Raw genomic sequence first — 18,113 nt, forward strand, 5'->3', positions numbered from 1 at the left:
GCAGCCCCTGAACGACCGATGAATGGATTACTCTGACACAACGTTTGCTGTGAAAGAGAGGCTAAGGGACGGCCTGGCCAAAGTGACCAAGCAGCCTTGATTGCCTGCCTTGTTAGGCTTTTATTGGAATTTTTATCTTTAGATATAAGCAGTAGGGTGAGTAATCTTGGGAGGACACATGTGTTTAGTACATTGTCCTCTAGGCAAGGGCATCCAGGGATTAAGCATAAGGATTCCAGTAAACACCCAGGGGTCTGCACATGCACAGACTTCTTTGGAAAGGTCAATGAATAATTAGGGGGGCCGCCTTTGACACTCCCCTAAGACTCCCCTAAGTCAGAATTCTGATAAACAGGGCAGGCAGCCTTCCACAACTTCCCTTTTCTCAGAATGTCCTCCTTACAACTTTCCAACCAAGTCTCCTGTGCTCCCCAACACACTTGGTGAATTACTAGCTTCCTGCCTCTGTTTGGTTATCTTTGTATTTCTTGTTCACCAGACCACATTTGCCACATTCATTATTTTTTTAATTCTCACCTGAGGATATGTTTCATTGGTTAGAGAGAGAGAGAGAGAGAGAGAGAGAGAGAGAGAGAGAGAGAGAGAGAGGAGTAATGTGAGAGAAAAACATCAATCAGTTGCCTCCCACATGTGCCTGGACTAGGGACGGAACCTGCCACCCATGTACGTACCCTGACAGGGACTCAAACCCCCAACCTTTTTGGTTGGACGCTCCAATCAGTTTTGCCAGCAGGCCAGAGCTGATGTTATTTATTTTATTGGATAAACATAGGTGCTGATGTGACCATCTACATAATTTCTGTAGAACAGTGATTCAAACTTGAGTGTAATGAATGAGCTTTAACTTGGGAGAACATTTAAACCAGGATGGGCAGGTTGCAGGCCTCCTGCTCCCGTGAGCACATTCGGCGAAGAGGAGGGGTGACGGAGGGGCGTTTTCCTTGACTGCAGTAGCTTGCCACAGCTCCTAATTGCCCTGCTGCTCATCTCCCTCATCCCACCTCCCCACCACTATTAAGTTTTGTGCCAACAGAATCACTTTTCCAAAGCACAGGTTTGGCCCATTCACTCCTGGTTGCTTACTGGATCCAATTTAAAATACAAGAATACAAGAATTTGAAATACAAGAATCCTCAAAAATGGCCCTTATTTATTTTATCAATCTGCCAATCCTTGTCCCCACTATAAATTTTTTTAAAATATCTTTACTTTATGCCATTATTTCCCACCCCATCCCCCACCCCCTCAGCCCCCAGCACACACCACACTCACACTCTCTCCAGGCATTGGCTATTGTACTTGGGGTTCCCTGGGGTGAAATGCTCCTTCCCCAGTGAGCCACCTGATGACACTCTATTCATTCTTTGAGACCACGTGTCACCTTCTCTCCAAAGCCTTTCTTGTTCTTGACAAATGTACTTGCTCAATCTTCCTTGCTCTTTGTTTATATATTGATTAGAACTCTTCTTTCTCTAAGTGAATATAGATAGTATCTTCCTAATCCATGGTTTTATCATCTTTTCATTAATCCCACCATGCAAAAAATTTTACTCACATCTTGGCATGTGGGGATTTAAAGATGACTACAGCTATCTTACTCCTTTGAGAGCGCATAATCTAATGACAGGCCCACAAATAAGCAAATAAATACTGTGCAGTATGATAAATGTTCACACATCGATGGCTTGTTTTATCAATTCCAGCATTTGTATCATCCACCAATGGCAAGTTAGGGCTCAAACTTTTTCTGAACGAATGAAGGTGTGCATTAATGATGGGACAGAGGAATCAGTCATCATTAGCTTAAATCAGTACTCCAGGCTGCAGTTGTATGAGGCAATTTTAAGAGTTACATGAACAAAACATTTTACTTTTAAAAAAGTTTTGTATTTCTTACATACTGTATTGTATGTAAGAAAACATATAATTGTTTATCAAACCCATACTTTTAACAATACTATACATATGAAGTTAATACTAAGATAATGTATCAATTTGATGGCAGAAAACATTGTTGAAGTTTGAGAAATACTGACCTAAACAAGGTAATTTTCACTGTTTCCTTTTCCTTAGGGCTTACTCCTTTCCTGAGTCCAGTCTACATAAACTTACCTTTAGAATTTTTGGAACCTCTTAAAATAAGTCATTGTACTGTGAAAGCTTATGACCAAGGGGAATTTCTAACTAATTAAATCGTAAAAAAGATAAGACTAAGAACATTGTGTGTGTGTTGAAGATGAGCCAAAACATATTTAGAACTTATTTCATTTCAGAAGTGATTCTGTACATTCTCTACATGAATGTCCTGATTTTCACAGGTTGGGACCTGCTTAGGTGACGCGGAATGGGCCTGCCCATGGGTTGGGTTGTTGTTGATATGAGGAAGTGGGAAGAACGGGAAATGGCCTCTCCAGTCTCCTGAACAGTCGGACATGGTTCTTTGACATTTAGGATACAGCAGTAGTTACATGAGGATGACAGCAACTCTGCGAAACCAGCAGGGATCTGTCTTTGCCGCTCATTCACTGTTCCCTAGCTGCCTGCTTTTTTCTCTGCCTGCTGCTGCTCTCCCTCTCTCTGCCTCAGGGCTGTTGCTTGCTAATGTCTCTATGGGTCTCAGCTTTTGCCTGCGTTTGGAGTGATCAACTGAACCAAATTTTCTCAGGACTTTCCCAGTTTTAGCACCAAAATTTCTGCAAGCTGGGGACACCTGAAGTCCTGGGCAACCGGGTCTGTTGGTCACCCTTACCTGCATTCCTTTTCCATACATCTCATTCATATTCTTAAAGAAAAAAGAGGGAAAATCTAATGGGGTCTCTTAGCCCCACCCCAGCCCAGAGCACCTGTGCTCTTCACCTTCAAGTCCATCCCTGCAGACAGGACCCAGGTGAGGCTTGCGGTGGCGCAGAGAAGCTGTTCCTCAGCTGGGGCTTGTGAGCAGGGCAAGTCTGGAATATGATCAGTTCCTCTCTGGTCCGCTGTGTCACGTTGTACACCAGTTTGTCACTGACCGAGGTCCTGGGGTCCTTGTGCACACTGGGCAGAGGTGTGTGTGGAATGGGGAATGTGTATATGGGTGGGGGGAAGGGCAGGTAGAAACTACTGGTTATCATGTCCTTTTCACTTTTATGAATTCAGTCATGTTACACAGAGTAGACTCCTAATATTGTGTTAGGGACACCCTGACCTGACCTCTAATTAAATTTTATCTCATTCAACCTTCCAGTCAAGAAATTGTTAAGTTAGCCCTAGCCGGTTTGGCTCAGTGGCTAGAGTGTCGGCCCTCAGACTAAAGGGTCTCTGGTCGATTCTGGTCAAGGACCCAGACCTTGTTTGCAGGTTCGATCCCTGCCCCAGTCTCCGAAGTGTGTGGGAAGCAACCAGTCTATGTGTCTCTCTTACATCAATGTTTCTCTCTCTGTGTCTCTCCTCTCCTTTCCCCTCTCCCTAAAAATCAATGGGAAAAAATCCTCAGGTGAGGATTCAGAACCAAAAAAGAAAGGAAGGAAGGAAGGGAGGAAGGAAGGAAGGAAGGAAGGAAGGAAGGAAGGAAGGGAGGGAGGGAGGGAGGGAGGGAGGGAGGGAGGGAGGGAGGGAGGGAGGGAGGGAAGGAGGGAGGGAGGAAGGAAGGAAGGAAGGAAGGAAGGAAGGAAGGAAGGAAGGAAGGGAGGGAGGGAGGGAGGGAGAAAAAAGAAATTGCTAAGTTTGCAAAAGGCTGTATTTAAAGAAAACAGCATAATTTGGGAAATAATGAATGTTAAGATCTAGTAGCACGTTGAGACAAACACCAAGTTGCCCATGGCTAAAAATCAGAGAAGCTGAGCCCTAGAAGAGTTGGTCAGTGCAGGGTGGTGGGGCGTGGGGGGCGGGGGGGGGGTCTTCTTCCACTTCCCCAGTTTCAGCACTCCGCCCTCCCACTCGGCTCCAGCAAGCAGATCCGTCCTCAGTAAAACTGTTCTTCCCATCTGCAAGGAACAGAAGTTCTCCCCTCCCCGTAAATTCCGTGGACTGGAGTGGGGAGAGAAAATGAGCTCACTGTAAAAATACTTAAGTTCAGAAGCACATGATTGGTTTTCAAGAAACGACGATAAAACTAGAGGGTGCGTGGGTGTGAGGGGAAGCTGGAGAGCAGAGGTTCCAGGTGGGATGTGCTGCGGTAGCCCCCGCACCTGCGGAGCCCGGGGCCCTTGGGACCACCTGCCCCATCCCCACCATAGGAGCCCCCGCACCTTAGGAGCTGCCCACCTCGCCACACACACGCTCAGAACCCCCAGTGCCCACAGCGTGCACTCCATGTGTGGGATGACCCAGCCTGTCCCACACCCTCTCTTAGTCACTGCTCACAGCCTCCAGCGGGTGGAAGGGAAGGCATGCACTTGCAATGAGCCTTCCATGCGCTATTGTCTGTGTCTCTTAAAAATAAAGTTCATGACTATTACTCACTAAGGCTAAGAACTAACAAAAAAGTGAAAAAACATAAAAACTAGATGAGTTATTGAAACAAAGCCTATGTCAGAGTTCATTTGGCAGAGAAGCATATAGAGGCCATCAGTCCAGTTTCCAATGGGTCTCCCTGCCCTGGTAGGGGAGGTTCGGAGTTCTGAGTTCTAGCCCTGGGGGCGGGGAGAGCAAAGGTTCTGGAGAAGCAATGAAGGAATCCTCTCCCTGCCCTCCAGGACCCCAGGGCCTGGCACAGACCCCTCTTTCTGCTGGATCAAGGTCACCTCCAGGGCCGAGCACCCACAGCCCTCAAACCCCACCCCTGGGCTGCTCCCACCACCACCACATCCAGCCTTCATGGCCATGCCTGCACCCTGGCTCACCTCACAGGCTCTTCCCCTCATCTGACCATGTCCAGCCTCCTCTCCGTCATCAGTGATGGCTGATCCCAGCCTCATCTCCTCAGGGAAGCCCTGCCCACCTGGGAGGTTCGTGGCATTACAGAACAGCACACAGGCCACACACAGCACACACCAGGCTCAATGAACAGCTTGTACAGCAATGCCCCCCAGAGGACCAGACCTAGTCCCAGACCCAATTCTGTGGTTGAGAAGAGAGGCGTTTTAGAAAATAGGTATACCCTTCCCTTAACCTTCCCTGACTTTATTCTCCATTTCAGCATAGCAAAGGGAATTAGGATAATTTAAGGGATCCCCTAGGGCAGTGGTCGGCAAACTGTGGCTCGAGAGCCACATGCGGCTCTTTGGCCCCTTGAGTGTGGCACGAACTTTCCATCGCACTATACGTGTGCACCCGCATGTGGTATTTTGTGGAAGAGCCATACTCAAGGAGCCGCAGTTTGCCGACCACTGCCCTAGGGCCTAGGCTGTTGTGAGAAAAGAGGATAAAAGGCCCTAAGTAGTCAGCAAGTGTAACAGAGTGAAGACTGACAGGAGATGGCAGAGATGGAAGCATGACTTGAATTAACTCTTTAGACCTCAGTTTGCTCACCTGCAAAATGGGGGAGTGCATTCGGGTGAGGTGAACCACATGGTCCCGATTTCATGGCGCTGCAACTTGTTCCCCGTGGTTCTTGTGCCCCCTGCACAGCTCACTGTAGCTTTGAGGGAGGGCATGTGGGGAAGGGCCGGGGAAGAATAAAAGGCCAGGGAAACCCCTTTCCAGTGAGGCCTCAGCAAATACTCAATTGAAAGGGTTCAGCGAGGAAGTGCGCAGGGTGCTTGTGTCTGTGGAAGTTCTTGCATTCTCATGGATTCGATCCTGGGCCTTTGGAACTCTGTGGAACATGTCAGGGTTTAGCTCAGTCCAGGATACACAAGTTGCAATTTTCACTTAAAAGTTGCCACCTGGGATCCAGACTTGGTCTTCGGTGGCCAGGAAGCGGAGCTGAGGTGGGCTTCTCCCCGACCTGCTGCACACATGGCAGCTCCAGCTCCAGTGTTTTGCAGACGTGGTCTTTGCTTTCCGGCATCTTTCAACCTCACAGAGATAAAAAGAACCCCCGATAAAAAGGGACTTCAATGGAGTCTCTTGAAAAGAAAGCAGATATGCTTAAAGTATTAACACATTGGCTCTAAGTGTAGTTCATATTTATAACCGCATGAGGAATTTGTATGGGGTGTGGGAAGAAAGTTCCAAGACATCGAAATAGAGAGACTTGAGAGGTGGGGGCTCAGGGCCACCTCACTTCTCTTGGCTAGCTGGCTCTCCTCTGAGCAGCTGGGATCTTAAAGACTGCAAGGAAGAGCAGGGAGATGGGTTACCTTCTGGAGAGAATGCTCCAGATGAACATGGTGACCTGGTTTAAGATTCTGTTTTGACGAATGAATCATGCAGAATATCATACCATGGAATTTGTGTTTCCTGATGGGAAGTTGTTGGTGAGGCTTGTCATACAGCTCTAATGAGGTTCACACCTTTAATTAGTGCTTAAACTTCTCTGGCGAGGTCTGTGTTGGGAAACTCAGACAGCACTGTTATGCTCATTTCACATTTGGAAACTTGAGGAGCACTAGGGCTTATCTTGGACTACACGTGGGTGACCATCTGGGCTGGGCTGCCAGCAACAGCAATGGTTTCTGCATCTTGTCTTACTGTCATTATTAATAGTGCCCCCGTTCTCGGTCACCAGCCCTTTGGTTTACATCTAAGTATAAGGTCACCCTAGCCAGCTGACACACTGCTGGCAACACTAGGACTGAAGATCCTACATTTCAATCACCAGGTCATCCATGTAAGCAAATGTTTTCCCAGTTGGCAAAAGTCCTTAATGAGTGAGTTACAGGGTGACATACAGCAATGTGTCCCTTAGAAAGGAGACATGTAACACATCAAACATGAGGTCTCTGGTTGAAACATTTTGGTTTTGTTTGTTTTTCACTTTGTTTTGTTTTTCTTTCACGGTTATCAGTGCCTTTGAAAATCACATTTACGACCTCAGCAAGCATTGGTTATTTCTTTTATGTCCTAATGTTGTGATTTGAAGCCATCTTATCCTTAGGATTAAAAAAAATTTGAAACATATCAGAGTAATTCCATGTATGTTTGGTTCTAGCAATGATTTCTCTCTTGAAAAACTTACATAAAGGAGGTTGACATGCTTTCCATAGTCCTGTAATTTTTTAAAAATATATATTTTATTGATTTTTTACAGAGAGGAAGGGGGAGGGATAGAGAGTTAGAAACATCCATGAGAGAGAAACATCGATCAGCTGCCTCCTGCACACCCCCTACTGGGGATGTGCCCGCAACCAAGGTACATGCCCTTGACCGGAATCGAACCTGGGACTCTTCAGTCCACAGGCCAACGCTCTAGCCACTGAGCCAAATTGGTCAGGGCCACAGTCCTGTAATTTAATTGGGCTGTTGAGAAGTCATATGTAATTATGATTAATGCCCATTATGATAGATGCCCCTTTAAGTTGTGTTATCAAAACCAACAAGGAGCCAGTACTATAATAGGTTAGCTCTGACTGCAAAATCACCATCTTTCATCCCATCACCTGCCTTTCCTTTTATTTTAATTTTTTAAAATATGTTTTTTATTGATTCAGAGAGAGGAAGTGAGAGGGAGAGATAGAAACATCAATGATGAGAGAGAATCATTGATTGGCTGCCTCCTGCACCTATGGATCGAACCCAAAATCCCGGCATGTGCCCTGGCCGTGACCTCCTGGTTCATGGGCCAATGTTCAACCACTAAGCCACACTAGCCGGACTTGTCTTTCCTTTTAAATGATACTTTTTTGGTGTGTTAGTTCATTTTGAGTCATGAATTGCCAACATGGAGCGATTAACCAAGAAATAGTCTTGCACCTTCCTTGGTTAACAGAAATGGGGTTGAACGTTTAGCCCCTGGTATCATTATTGTAGCTCTCTATATAACTGGAGGAAAATCAAATTTCAAGTTTTTCCCACTTCCCTTCTGCCTTTCACAGCAAATTTCAAAGGATAGCAGTAGGCAGATTGGTTTATAATGGCAATTTTTAAACCCAGAAATTACATTAAACCGAAAAGCATGGTGTACTTCAAATAGTTTTATTCCAGAAAACATCTCCACAGCAACAGCACTGACAAGAATCGTATTTTTCATGAAGATCTGACTTACAGAGCTTATGTCGATGGCAGAGTTCAGTTACTGTTTGCCAGAGCCCCCTCTCAGAAAAACTGACATTCAGCAAAATGTTCATAGTAAGTTCTGTGTGCTTTGGGGAGAAATGTAGAGTCAGTGCAACAACAGCATTGATACAGCGCCTTCTCACATTGTTTCCCATTCCTGTGCTCAAGGAGGAAGAACAAAGGGCTACTAACCAGTCCAAAAGAAGCTTTCCCCCATAGAATGGTCAGGAAGTTGAACTATTCAAGAGAACATGTCGTGCTGTAATATACGTCCAGATTTCATGGTCCTTGATGATTTATGTCAATTCACTGGGAATGCCTTTCTCTGTTGTGCATTCCACATAGAGTTTGGCTTTCAGGAACATCTACAGAGGAGGCAGTCTGCTTTGTCCACGGGGGAGAGGAGGGTCCCAGCACGTCGTCTGCTGAGGGGGTGCCTGGGGCAGCCTGGAAACTAAATGGAGTTCAGAACTAGTGGGAGAGCTGCCCCCATTATGTCCATCTGGGGGTTAATGGGGCCTCTGAAGGCCTGTTCTCACACTTTCCAGATAGCCCCAAGAAAGTATCATCTGCATCTAAAAATGGATTTCTTTTCCTGCTTGGATTGAACTAGTTAGGAACCCACACACACTTGGGGCAGGGCGGGTGCTGTCTGTGTAGGTGCACTCTTATCTCTTTCACTCTGGGGATTTTGTCTCTGTGCTATGTCAACTGACAAGGAGGAGCTGCTAGGAGCAGGCTGTTCACACACCAAAGCAAATCGGGTTGGTGTTCCAGCCCCAGGACCAGGGACATCTGGTTTAGACTGACACTCTGGGGTTGCAACCTCTTTTCTTCTGTCTCTTCCTCTCCCTGCCCCTGCCCTCCCCCCTTCTTCTCCCCTCCCTTTCTCTCTCTCTCATCAGACCCCCTATCCTTCTGACATTAATAATTTGAAGACAAATAACAACAGCGATACAAGGATCAGGATAACCTGGACCTGAGGGACTGAACGCAGATCCCTCCTGAACCTGAAGACATAGTAAGGTTAAAACAAGTTTCATCTGGCATTTGCCTGAGGGCCACCAGTACAGACACTGTGTAAGATTAGATCCTCCTTAAAGCAAGATGACCAACTAATCCTGTTGCAAAATCATGGAGACCTCAAGTTACCTGACCTGTCCACCCACCTACGTGCATGCATTCATAGGAGATTCACCACATCTTAGATTTCAAGGCAAGTCCTGTTCGGAGTTTCTTCTTCCCTTTCCATTGTGAGTTCCGCTCACTCCCTGGCACGTCCACTTTCCTTTTGGTCTATATCCTTTGTCCTCTAGGGGCTTCCGCATCTGTTTGCCCTAAATGGCCAAAATATGTCCCCCACACGGCCAAACGCACAGGGACCCAAGGTCAGAATCTGGAGGATAGGCCAGCCATTGTTCTGCACCAATTCTTTATCTAAATTAATCTAAAGCCTTGCCTGATTGGCCTGTAACCTGGGTCAAGGTATGGTCAGCAGGCTGACCATTGTCCTTTTCCCCCCTCAACTGAAGGGGCCCACTACACATTACAATTCTTCCTACTAGTGGTTGTACTACTTTTAGATAGTGATGTTGCTTAGATTATTTTTCCATCTTTTTTGTGAACATTGTGCCTATTTTCACTTTCTGGGAAATTTGCCAGTTTTTCAAGGACTGGGCAAAAAACAAAATAAATATTTGTAGGTAGTTTAAAAGGACAAAGTAAGTCGGACATACCTCTGCCCATCCAAAGTAAAGCATTCTAGTTGCTTTTCAGATATCTTAAACTAACTTGAGAGAGTCAGAAGGTTGATTTCACTAAGTGTACTTTTCAGCTCTGTGATCCACGGTGTGTGTGTGTGTGTGTGTGTGTGTGTTGGGGAAAGGTCCGGAGTCATGGTGTAGGCAAATGAGTACAGACTTTTTAAAGCCTAGTTTAAGTGCTTGAAATGGTCCGTGTCAAAAATAAACCACCCCTGTGTATGCTCATCAGGCTGCAAGTAGTGCCAGAAAGTGTTTCCTTAACAACATTCAGCAGACACTCTTTCTTTCAAGAAAAAAAGTTTAAGGGATTTCACTGAAATTTGGTCCGTTCAGCAGTTGGCTGTTTATAAATATGTGTAGCAGCCTATGTGGGAAGCTGACTCAGTGTCTGAGATTAAAGAGACCAGAAGGTTCGCGCCGGTGATCGGTGATCCCGGTGCAATGTTTCCCACCCCCGGGCTGCGAGGGCTCAGCGGTTGGCCGAGGTGGAAACAGGCAGCCCGTGTCCCTGGGAGGGAGGCCCGTCACCTGTTGGGGCCTCGGGAGCGCGCGGCGCGGGGGCGGCGGCGGCGGCTGGGAGCGCAGCCCCCGTCGCTCCGGGACTGTCCGCGGGCGGGAGCGCGGGCGGGGGGCGCCGCACGGAGTCGCGGGGAGGCCCGGCGCAGGAATGCACTTTTCTCCAGCCGGAGAGACTTCGCACGGGAGTGGAGAATAGTTTGGGGTGGGGTTTCGCACCGTCTCCTCCCCCCACCCCCGGATCCCCTTCCAGGCGCTGTTGGAGAGCTCTCAGACCTGCGCTGGGAAGTTTAAAGAGCAGAGGGGAGTTGGTGCTGTAGGCAGGGACAATGGAAGAAAATGAAAGCCAGAAATGTGAGCCGTGCCTTCCTTACCCAGCAGACAGCAGGCACACGCGGGGTAAGTAACAGACTCATTCAAAGATGGAGTTACGGTTCCGCGCGCCCCTCGCCGCTGGCTGCGTTTTATAAGTGGAGACAGGGCTCAGGGCAAAGAAAAGGAGTTATTTCCTGGGACGGTGCGTTTTCAGAACTGAGCGGAGAGCTGTGATTTCTTGGGTGTTTTCCTTTATCTCCGGCAGGATTTTCGGAAGTGGCGTGGTGATGTCCCTCTTGGAGCACAGTCAGCAGGCAGTGGCTGCTGTATCTCTAGGCAGTGACAAATGTGTCGCTAAAAGCAGCTTTTCCTACTCCCTGCTCCAGCGCGGGAGAAAGCAGTTGTTTCTCTGGAGCCCTCCCTAGGGCGGCAGCATTCCCATTCATTGGTTGGGGGATTTCACGAGGCAAATGCCTGGTGGATGCAAGTTTTGTAGTGTCTGCGAGTTAAATCCCAGAGTTTGGGGGATGTTTCATTTTACAGATCAGAACAGCCGGGGAGCCGCGTACATCTGGATGATAGGTGGGACTCTGAGTCTTCTGTGTGTTTTAATTCAAAAGTTGAGAGTTGTTAGACAATGTTGGTGAGTTTTCTTTGGGCAGTTTCCCTTTAATTGTTTTTATAATAGACTTGTCTTTTCCGTAGGGAATTTCCAGAAGCTTATGTTGTTCCAAAAAAAATTCACAGAGGGGTTGGGTAGAGAAAAGTCTTATCTGCTCTCCAGAGCCTGCCGCCAGAACCTATCCTGCAGCACCATGCAGACAGCTGTTCATAAACCACCCCTACCCACCCACCCCAGGCTCATCTGGGCCCAGTTAGCAACGCAAAGTCTTGCTTTTGGGACTGCAACGCTGTGTGGGAGTAGGGATTGTGCACAGGGGAAAAGGTGTGTGTGTGTGTGTGTGTGTGTGTGTTAAGACTGAAGGGAAGTAACAAATGACTCATCCACACTGAAAATGCAAAAGTCAGCCAGACAGAAGAAAATGCAATTACAAGTGGTAGAGCCCCCCCCCTCCCCCTCACACCCCCAACCCCCCACCGCTTCACTCCCCAACCCCCCACCTCTTCACCCCCCACCCCCGGTGAAATGCAGGAAACTTTAAGCTTAGAAACCCCTGGAAAATCCCTGAGTCTTGTATTCATTGGTCCTGGCTTCGGTTTGCACTTCCTAAGCAGAGCATTCTCCTTGAAGGCGCGCGGTCAGTGGGGTCCAGCAGGAGATAAGGCTGCCTCCCGCCCCTCCCCCACCCTTATTTGATGGGACCGAATCCTAAGGCAGGAATTCAGCCTCTGGGCCTTTGCTGCAATAAATGGCTCAGAATCTAGCTGGTCCCATTAGAATGGGACCAATTTAAGAAATAACTTTCAAACAAGCACAGCAATTGAAAGATGCTTGAGAGACTTGAGCTGGCCACAAAGAGAGAGTGTGACCACTTTATTCATTTATTCATTTGCTCAATGAATACTGAGCACCTGTTCTGTAGTAGTCACTGTTTTTAGCTACTGGGGATCTAGCAGCAAACAGACTAATAAAAGTACCTGCCTTCATTGAATTTATATTCTAAGGGCTAAGTTTGGGCAGATGGGGGCAGTAGAGACAGATAATGAGCAAATAAGTAAAATATATAGCATGCTAGATGGCAGGATTGCTAGGTTTTGCAAATAAAAATACAGGATGCCCAGTTACATTTGAATTTCAGATAAACCACGAATAATTTTTTTTTTAGCATAAGTATAGTCCGTACACGATTGAAACATACTCATGTTAAGAATTATTTATTATTTATCTGAAATTCAAATTTAACCAGCCATTCTGTATTTTATCTAGCAGCCCTATTAAGTCTGTGGGGGAGAGTAAGGCAGGGAATACGGAGTGCTGGGGTGGGGGAGGGGGAGGTGAAACTACAGATAGAATTATTAAGGGGAGCCTCATTGCTGTGATATTTGAACAAACATCTGAAAAAGGCAAGGGAGGGAGTAGCAAGGACATGGTCAAAGAAAAGCAAGAACAGGAGAGACAGATGGGAGGAACAGGGGTTAAGAGGTAACCCCAGGCCAGGTCATGCAGGGACTGTGGCAGTGTGGTAAGGACTTGGGCTGTTACTTCAAGGGCGGTGAGGAGCTGCTGGCGGCTCTGACTTGTCTTACAAAGGGTAATACTGGGTGCTGTGCTGAAGGCTTCTGCAGTAAAACAGGCAAGAAATGGCGCTAGCTTGGACCAGCAGGTAGTAGAGCATCAAGTGGTGACAAGAAATGGTCTCGATGTCCATTGAAGGTAAGGCCAAAAGAATTTGCTGAGGGATTGGATGTGGGACATCAGAGAACCAGAGGAGTCAAAGATAACTTCAAAAATGTTTGTCTGCACAGCTGAACGAATGGAGCTGCCATTTCCTTAAACCGGAAAGCACGTGAGGGGAATAGATGAGAAGGTGTTTATGGCTTGGGTCTGTTAGGATTTGAGAAGTGTATCAGGCATCCAGGCAGGGATGTTGATTAAGATTTGGGTACTCATGACCGGAATTGAGAGAGGACTGGGGACTGAGAGTTGTGCTAGGATGGGGTCTGTGTGCAGAAGGAAAGGAAAGGTCGGGAGATGTGCCCTGAAACACTCCAGCAGTTAGAGGTCAGGCATCTGGGAAGGGGGGTGGCTGGAGAGGTGGTGAAAGGGGAATAAGAATCCAGGTTAGATTTTTAAGATCCCATAGAGTTATGGGTAAGAATGATGCTGTGAAGGAGTGTGGCTTTATTTCCAGTTTTTGGTCAGCACAAGGACCACAAAAGGGAAGGCAGTCCACTGATGCCCACTTCACCCATCACACCGTATATCCATCCCGGTCACTGCACTCTCCATTGTATTGTTTATGTACTGTATGTGTTTCAACCAATTACAATGTGGTATTCCAGGGCACCGACCCTGTCTTCATCCTTACATTCCCAGAATCCAACAGCATCGGACATGCAGAAGGCACTGGAGAAATACTTATGGAACAAAGGCTTTGAGTTTATCAATCTACTATAGATAAGGACCCCTTGGGTGATCATGTAACTTATTGTCCAAACGGAGACACTTTTGAGAGTGAAAGGGAACACTATAAATAATTTCTCTGAGACAACAGTTGTAACCCAGATCTCTTTTGGCAAACTGGGGCATATGGTTGCCTCAGGAATAGCTCTAATCAATGAGATTTCCATGGCTGAATAGGCAGGTGAAAGTGTACTGCCAAGTGCATTGTGCAGAGCAGGCACTCAATGATTACTGGTTGAATTTGAGTCTAACTATATCATGTTCCCTTTGGAGGCTATGGGCTCTTCAGAGTGGCCCTTGGGGGTTCCTTGGGATGCATATATCTGCCCACAGCACCCTTGAGGGTCTGCTTTTGTCTGGCCCCTGAGACCTTGAAATCTCTGTGCTGGTGAAGTGCTGCCAGCCACCTGCTTGCCTCCCCCACCTCCCGATTGCCAGTGTTTGAAGATACTTAGTATTCACTATGGTGGCAATCACTTTACGGTGTGTACGTGCAGCAAAGCAATATATTGTACATCTTCAACTCAGACAATATTAGATCAATTATATCTCAGTGAAGCTGGAAAAAAGAAATAGAATTGGCAGACCCACAGAGTGCAAGCCTGGGGAGTCCCAGACATTCCGGTCTTGGCTCAGAAGTCAGCTCTAAAATTTCCCCATCAGTCTCTCTTCCTTATCCTGTTTTATTCTTCAGAGCACTTATCATGATATGTCATTTCTATTACATATTATTTGTTTATCCGCCTCCCTAATTATAATGTTGACTCCACCATAAGGGAAGGGAATTAAGTCTCTCTTGATCACAACTTTACTATGTGTCTTAACTCCTTTCAGTGTCCAGGGCAGGCACTCAGTAAATATTTTTGTGAATGAATGAATTCACTAATCAACTAACCAACGGTTGAGAAAAAATGCTTTTCTGGGTGAGGAAGGCGCTGTACCTATTTTGCCTAAAATCTATACGAGAAATCCTCTTCCTCACTTACTTAATTTTTAAAGGCTTTTTTAGAGGAATATAATGGCCCGGTTTTAGGTGTACCTTCTCTGCTAATTTGCATATGGTGATCTTTATGATATGAATAAGGGAGCTGGAAAACTGGTGAAGCCTGTGGGCCCCCAGCAGCACACAGGATATGTATTAGTCAGATAGGCTGATTGCTCTAACAGTCCTTGTGACTTAGCATAATCAGGGTTATTTCTCAAACACAGTAGAATGTGGTTCTCCTGGACGGTCCACCTCCAGGCTGACTCTGGGACCCAGGCACCTTCTGTAGAGTCAGGACACCATTCCCCAAGGCCTAGGAGGCTCTCCCTGGAACTTTCACAGTCAACTGGCCAGGGAGGAGAGAGAAAGAACATCAAAGATAATTCAGGAGGTCCAGGGGCCAGGACTAAAGATGGCTCACACTTCTGCATTGGCTGGAATTAGTACAGGGCCCCAGCTAGGTGAGGGGACTGGAACACACAGTCTCCCTGTGTGTGCAATGGGAGGATGTTATGGTTTGAATACGTAGCAGGAACGGGGAACCTTTTTTCTGCCAAGGCCATTTGGATCTTTATCACATCATTTGTGAGCCATACAAAATCATCAACTTAAAAATAAACCTCCTATATTTGGTCAAACATTTAATTAACTCACCCCTAATGCCTTGGCAGGGCCAGACCACATGATTTTGTGGGCCTTCGATGGCCTGAGAGATGGACGTTCCCCATCCCCTCTTTTGTCTGACAGGCCCAGGTAGGTTGTACAGCCAGGCAAAGCAGCAGCTCCCCATGATGTTCCTATGACGAGAGCCTCTCTTACAATTTAAAAAGCTACATCTTAGAGGCAGCTAGCCAGGAGTCACAACCATAAAGAAGTGACTTCTTCCCTAAGAGACTGTGACCCACCTCATCTTGGCCCGGGAGCCTGTCAATCCTGTTGCTGGTTCTCAGAAAGATACCAGGCGTGTCATGCCTCAGTGACGTACAAGGCCCGGGTTCCTTGTTGCAGGTCAGCTGATCCAGCCAAAGCAACTTGAGCTGTGGCCAGGAAGCCAGCCTGGGCAGCTCCTGAGGTCGCCTGCCTGCTGGGCAGCTTGTTATGTGGATGACCCATCTTCCCGGCCTGCTCAGGACTCACCCCGTTCCTCACTTCTACTTGCACTTTCCAGAACGTGTCCATCGCAGCCAGAAAGCCCTTTGGAATTCAGAAGCCTGTCTCTCTAACACTCCTGCCTTGTCCCTCCTTCTGCTCTTGGAGGGGCTGTTTTCTGCCCCCAGCTCCTGCTAGAAGTGAGCCGCTGGGAGGAGTTGCTCCAGGCTGTGCAGAGGCTGAGAGGGACCGGAAGGGGAAACTGGAAGCCTGGTCTTCACACGGCAGCCTCCTTATTTGTCTGAGGTGGATTCCCAGAATAGCAAACAACTAGACACACCCGCATTTAAATATTAGCACCAAAGCCTTCTGGACAAGAAATAAAACTGTTTCTGTTTGGATGGCTTGGATCATCTATTCATGCGGATAATGAGGAATTGGCAGGACTCAGATCTCTGGTTCCATGGCTGTGGAGTTGTGACAGAACGTCCTCTGCCTGCTCCCTCTCTTGTTTGTGTCTATCCCTGTTTAGTTTTCCCCCTCAGTTGAAAGACCACATTCTCTCTAAATGACTGGACTGGAGAGTGGTCCCTCTCCCTCAGGCATGGGCTTGGCAGCTCCTGAGCGCTGAAGCTCACTGAGGAAAGCGGTGTGTGCAAAGTGGTGTGGGGTTGCTGTGGGCGCTGGTGGCAGCGGAGTAGGTCCTGGTGGTGGGATGGGGGCGGATGGGGCTAACAGCTGGACCAAAGCGCAAGGCAGGAAGGTGGGACCGGAGGAAGGAGCGGGCTTCGAGGGCGATTAGATCCGGACTGTGCCTTTAGCCATTGGTGCATTAACCACTGATGCTGTTTGCTGCTTTTCTCCAAAGCGGATTAAACCTTGTTAAGCAACTGGAGACATTTAGAGGAATCCATGAGACAGAGAAAAAATGGAAAAGCGAAGGAAGGTTGATGTGACCCTCCCAGTGCTCAGTGTTTGAAAAGAGTGGGGGTGTAGAGGGCCAGTAAATGGGGACTGCTGGGAGGTGAATGCTGACAGAAGGTTGATGCTGGCTCCACACTGCCCCTCCTCGCGCCTTTCCCAATTTATTTCAGAGAAAGTGGAAAACTCCCTTCCGGCTCCAAGGGGCTACTGTTCTGGCTGTCTTGACCTCTTCCTCGGAGTCTTGGATAAAACAATAGTGCGTGTGAGTCTGCGACAAAGCTCTGCAGAGGGGACTTTCTGCACCTGTTGGTACTTGAGGCACAGGAGTGTATACCCATGTGGGTGTGTGTGGATGTTTGTGTGTTATGCCCGTGTAAAGAAATCCCCTTTCTAGAGATTGTCCTGCTAATTAGCCTCGCTGTCCTGGATACTTCCCCCCCCCCCCAAAAAAATATATTATTTTAATGAAGTTAAAAGTGATCTTAATACTCCATTTAAAAGTTAACATTGTTAGGTCAAACACACAACTTTTGGCTAATGCAAAACTCATATTCACATGCACACTCAAAGGATAAAGCTAAATCTCTTCAGATTGCATACATCTTTACCAGCCTGAGATATGGCATTTTCTCCATCTAGTTTTATTCCATACATAGTTTCTGTTACTTCTGTATTATCAAAGAAGAGACCACAAAAAAGGTAGCCATCATGTGAGTCCACGCAATGAGAAAGTAAGCAAAATCAATGAAGTTACAGTTAATCTCCCAATATCTTTTAAACCAATAGTTCCATCTTCTTTGCCTTCTAAATGTACTGCTGAGACTAATGAAAAGTAGAAGAATTAACAAATCTGGCTGAGTTTTTTCCCCTCCCTTTTCTCATCAGTGTCTGATGGAGATGCTGTAATTAGCAATGTAATGAGAAGTGAAGGGTAAACAAGAAGAATTATTCCCAGAACATGCATTGAGGGATGGAAGACCGGAACAGGAAAACCAGCCTGAGTTAATATTCTCTATGCCTAACCAAAGGGGGTCATGCCTAGAGTCCCACACACAGATGTTTCTAGGCAATGACGGAGAAAACTGTTGGTGGCATTGCCTTCAGAGGAACTAGTTTACACCTAAGTCTGGACACCTGTCGCTCTCCCTTTCTGGCATGAAGGTTTGATTCTCTGTTTATCTGAGACTCAAATCTAAAACTCCCAAATAGTGGGTCTCTCTACACATTCCTTTTAGAGATAAGTAATTGGCAAATAAGCTCGCATTGGAAACTTATTTTTAAAAAATAGGTTAGTGTACCTTTAAAGGCTTTAGATCTAGAAGGCTCTTTGCATATC

General features: G+C 46.9%; 1 protein-coding gene and 1 long non-coding RNA gene across 2 annotated transcripts in view; one reads left to right on the forward strand and one right to left on the reverse strand.

The window, feature by feature from the left end:
- Window positions 1-4,304: 4,304 nt before the first annotated feature.
- Window positions 4,305-10,523, reverse strand: LOC132214077 (uncharacterized). Its single transcript, XR_009448179.1, has 3 exons — window positions 10,392-10,523; window positions 8,090-8,186; window positions 4,305-5,961 (listed from the first exon to the last, which is right to left on the reverse strand). It is a non-coding gene; the product is annotated as an uncharacterized LOC132214077 (long non-coding RNA).
- Window positions 10,524-10,642: 119 nt separating this feature from the next.
- KIAA1217 (KIAA1217 ortholog) overlaps window positions 10,643-18,113 on the forward strand; it is a 315,079-nt gene continuing 307,608 nt past the window's right edge. Inside the window, 1 exon segment of the mRNA XM_059660828.1 lies at window positions 10,643-10,778. Coding sequence (XP_059516811.1) covers window positions 10,709-10,778 — 70 coding nt within the window. The 5' untranslated portion in view covers window positions 10,643-10,708.

The sequence above is a fragment of the Myotis daubentonii genome, chromosome 1 (assembly GCF_963259705.1).
Source record: "Myotis daubentonii chromosome 1, mMyoDau2.1, whole genome shotgun sequence".
Lineage (NCBI taxonomy): Eukaryota > Metazoa > Chordata > Mammalia > Chiroptera > Vespertilionidae > Myotis > Myotis daubentonii.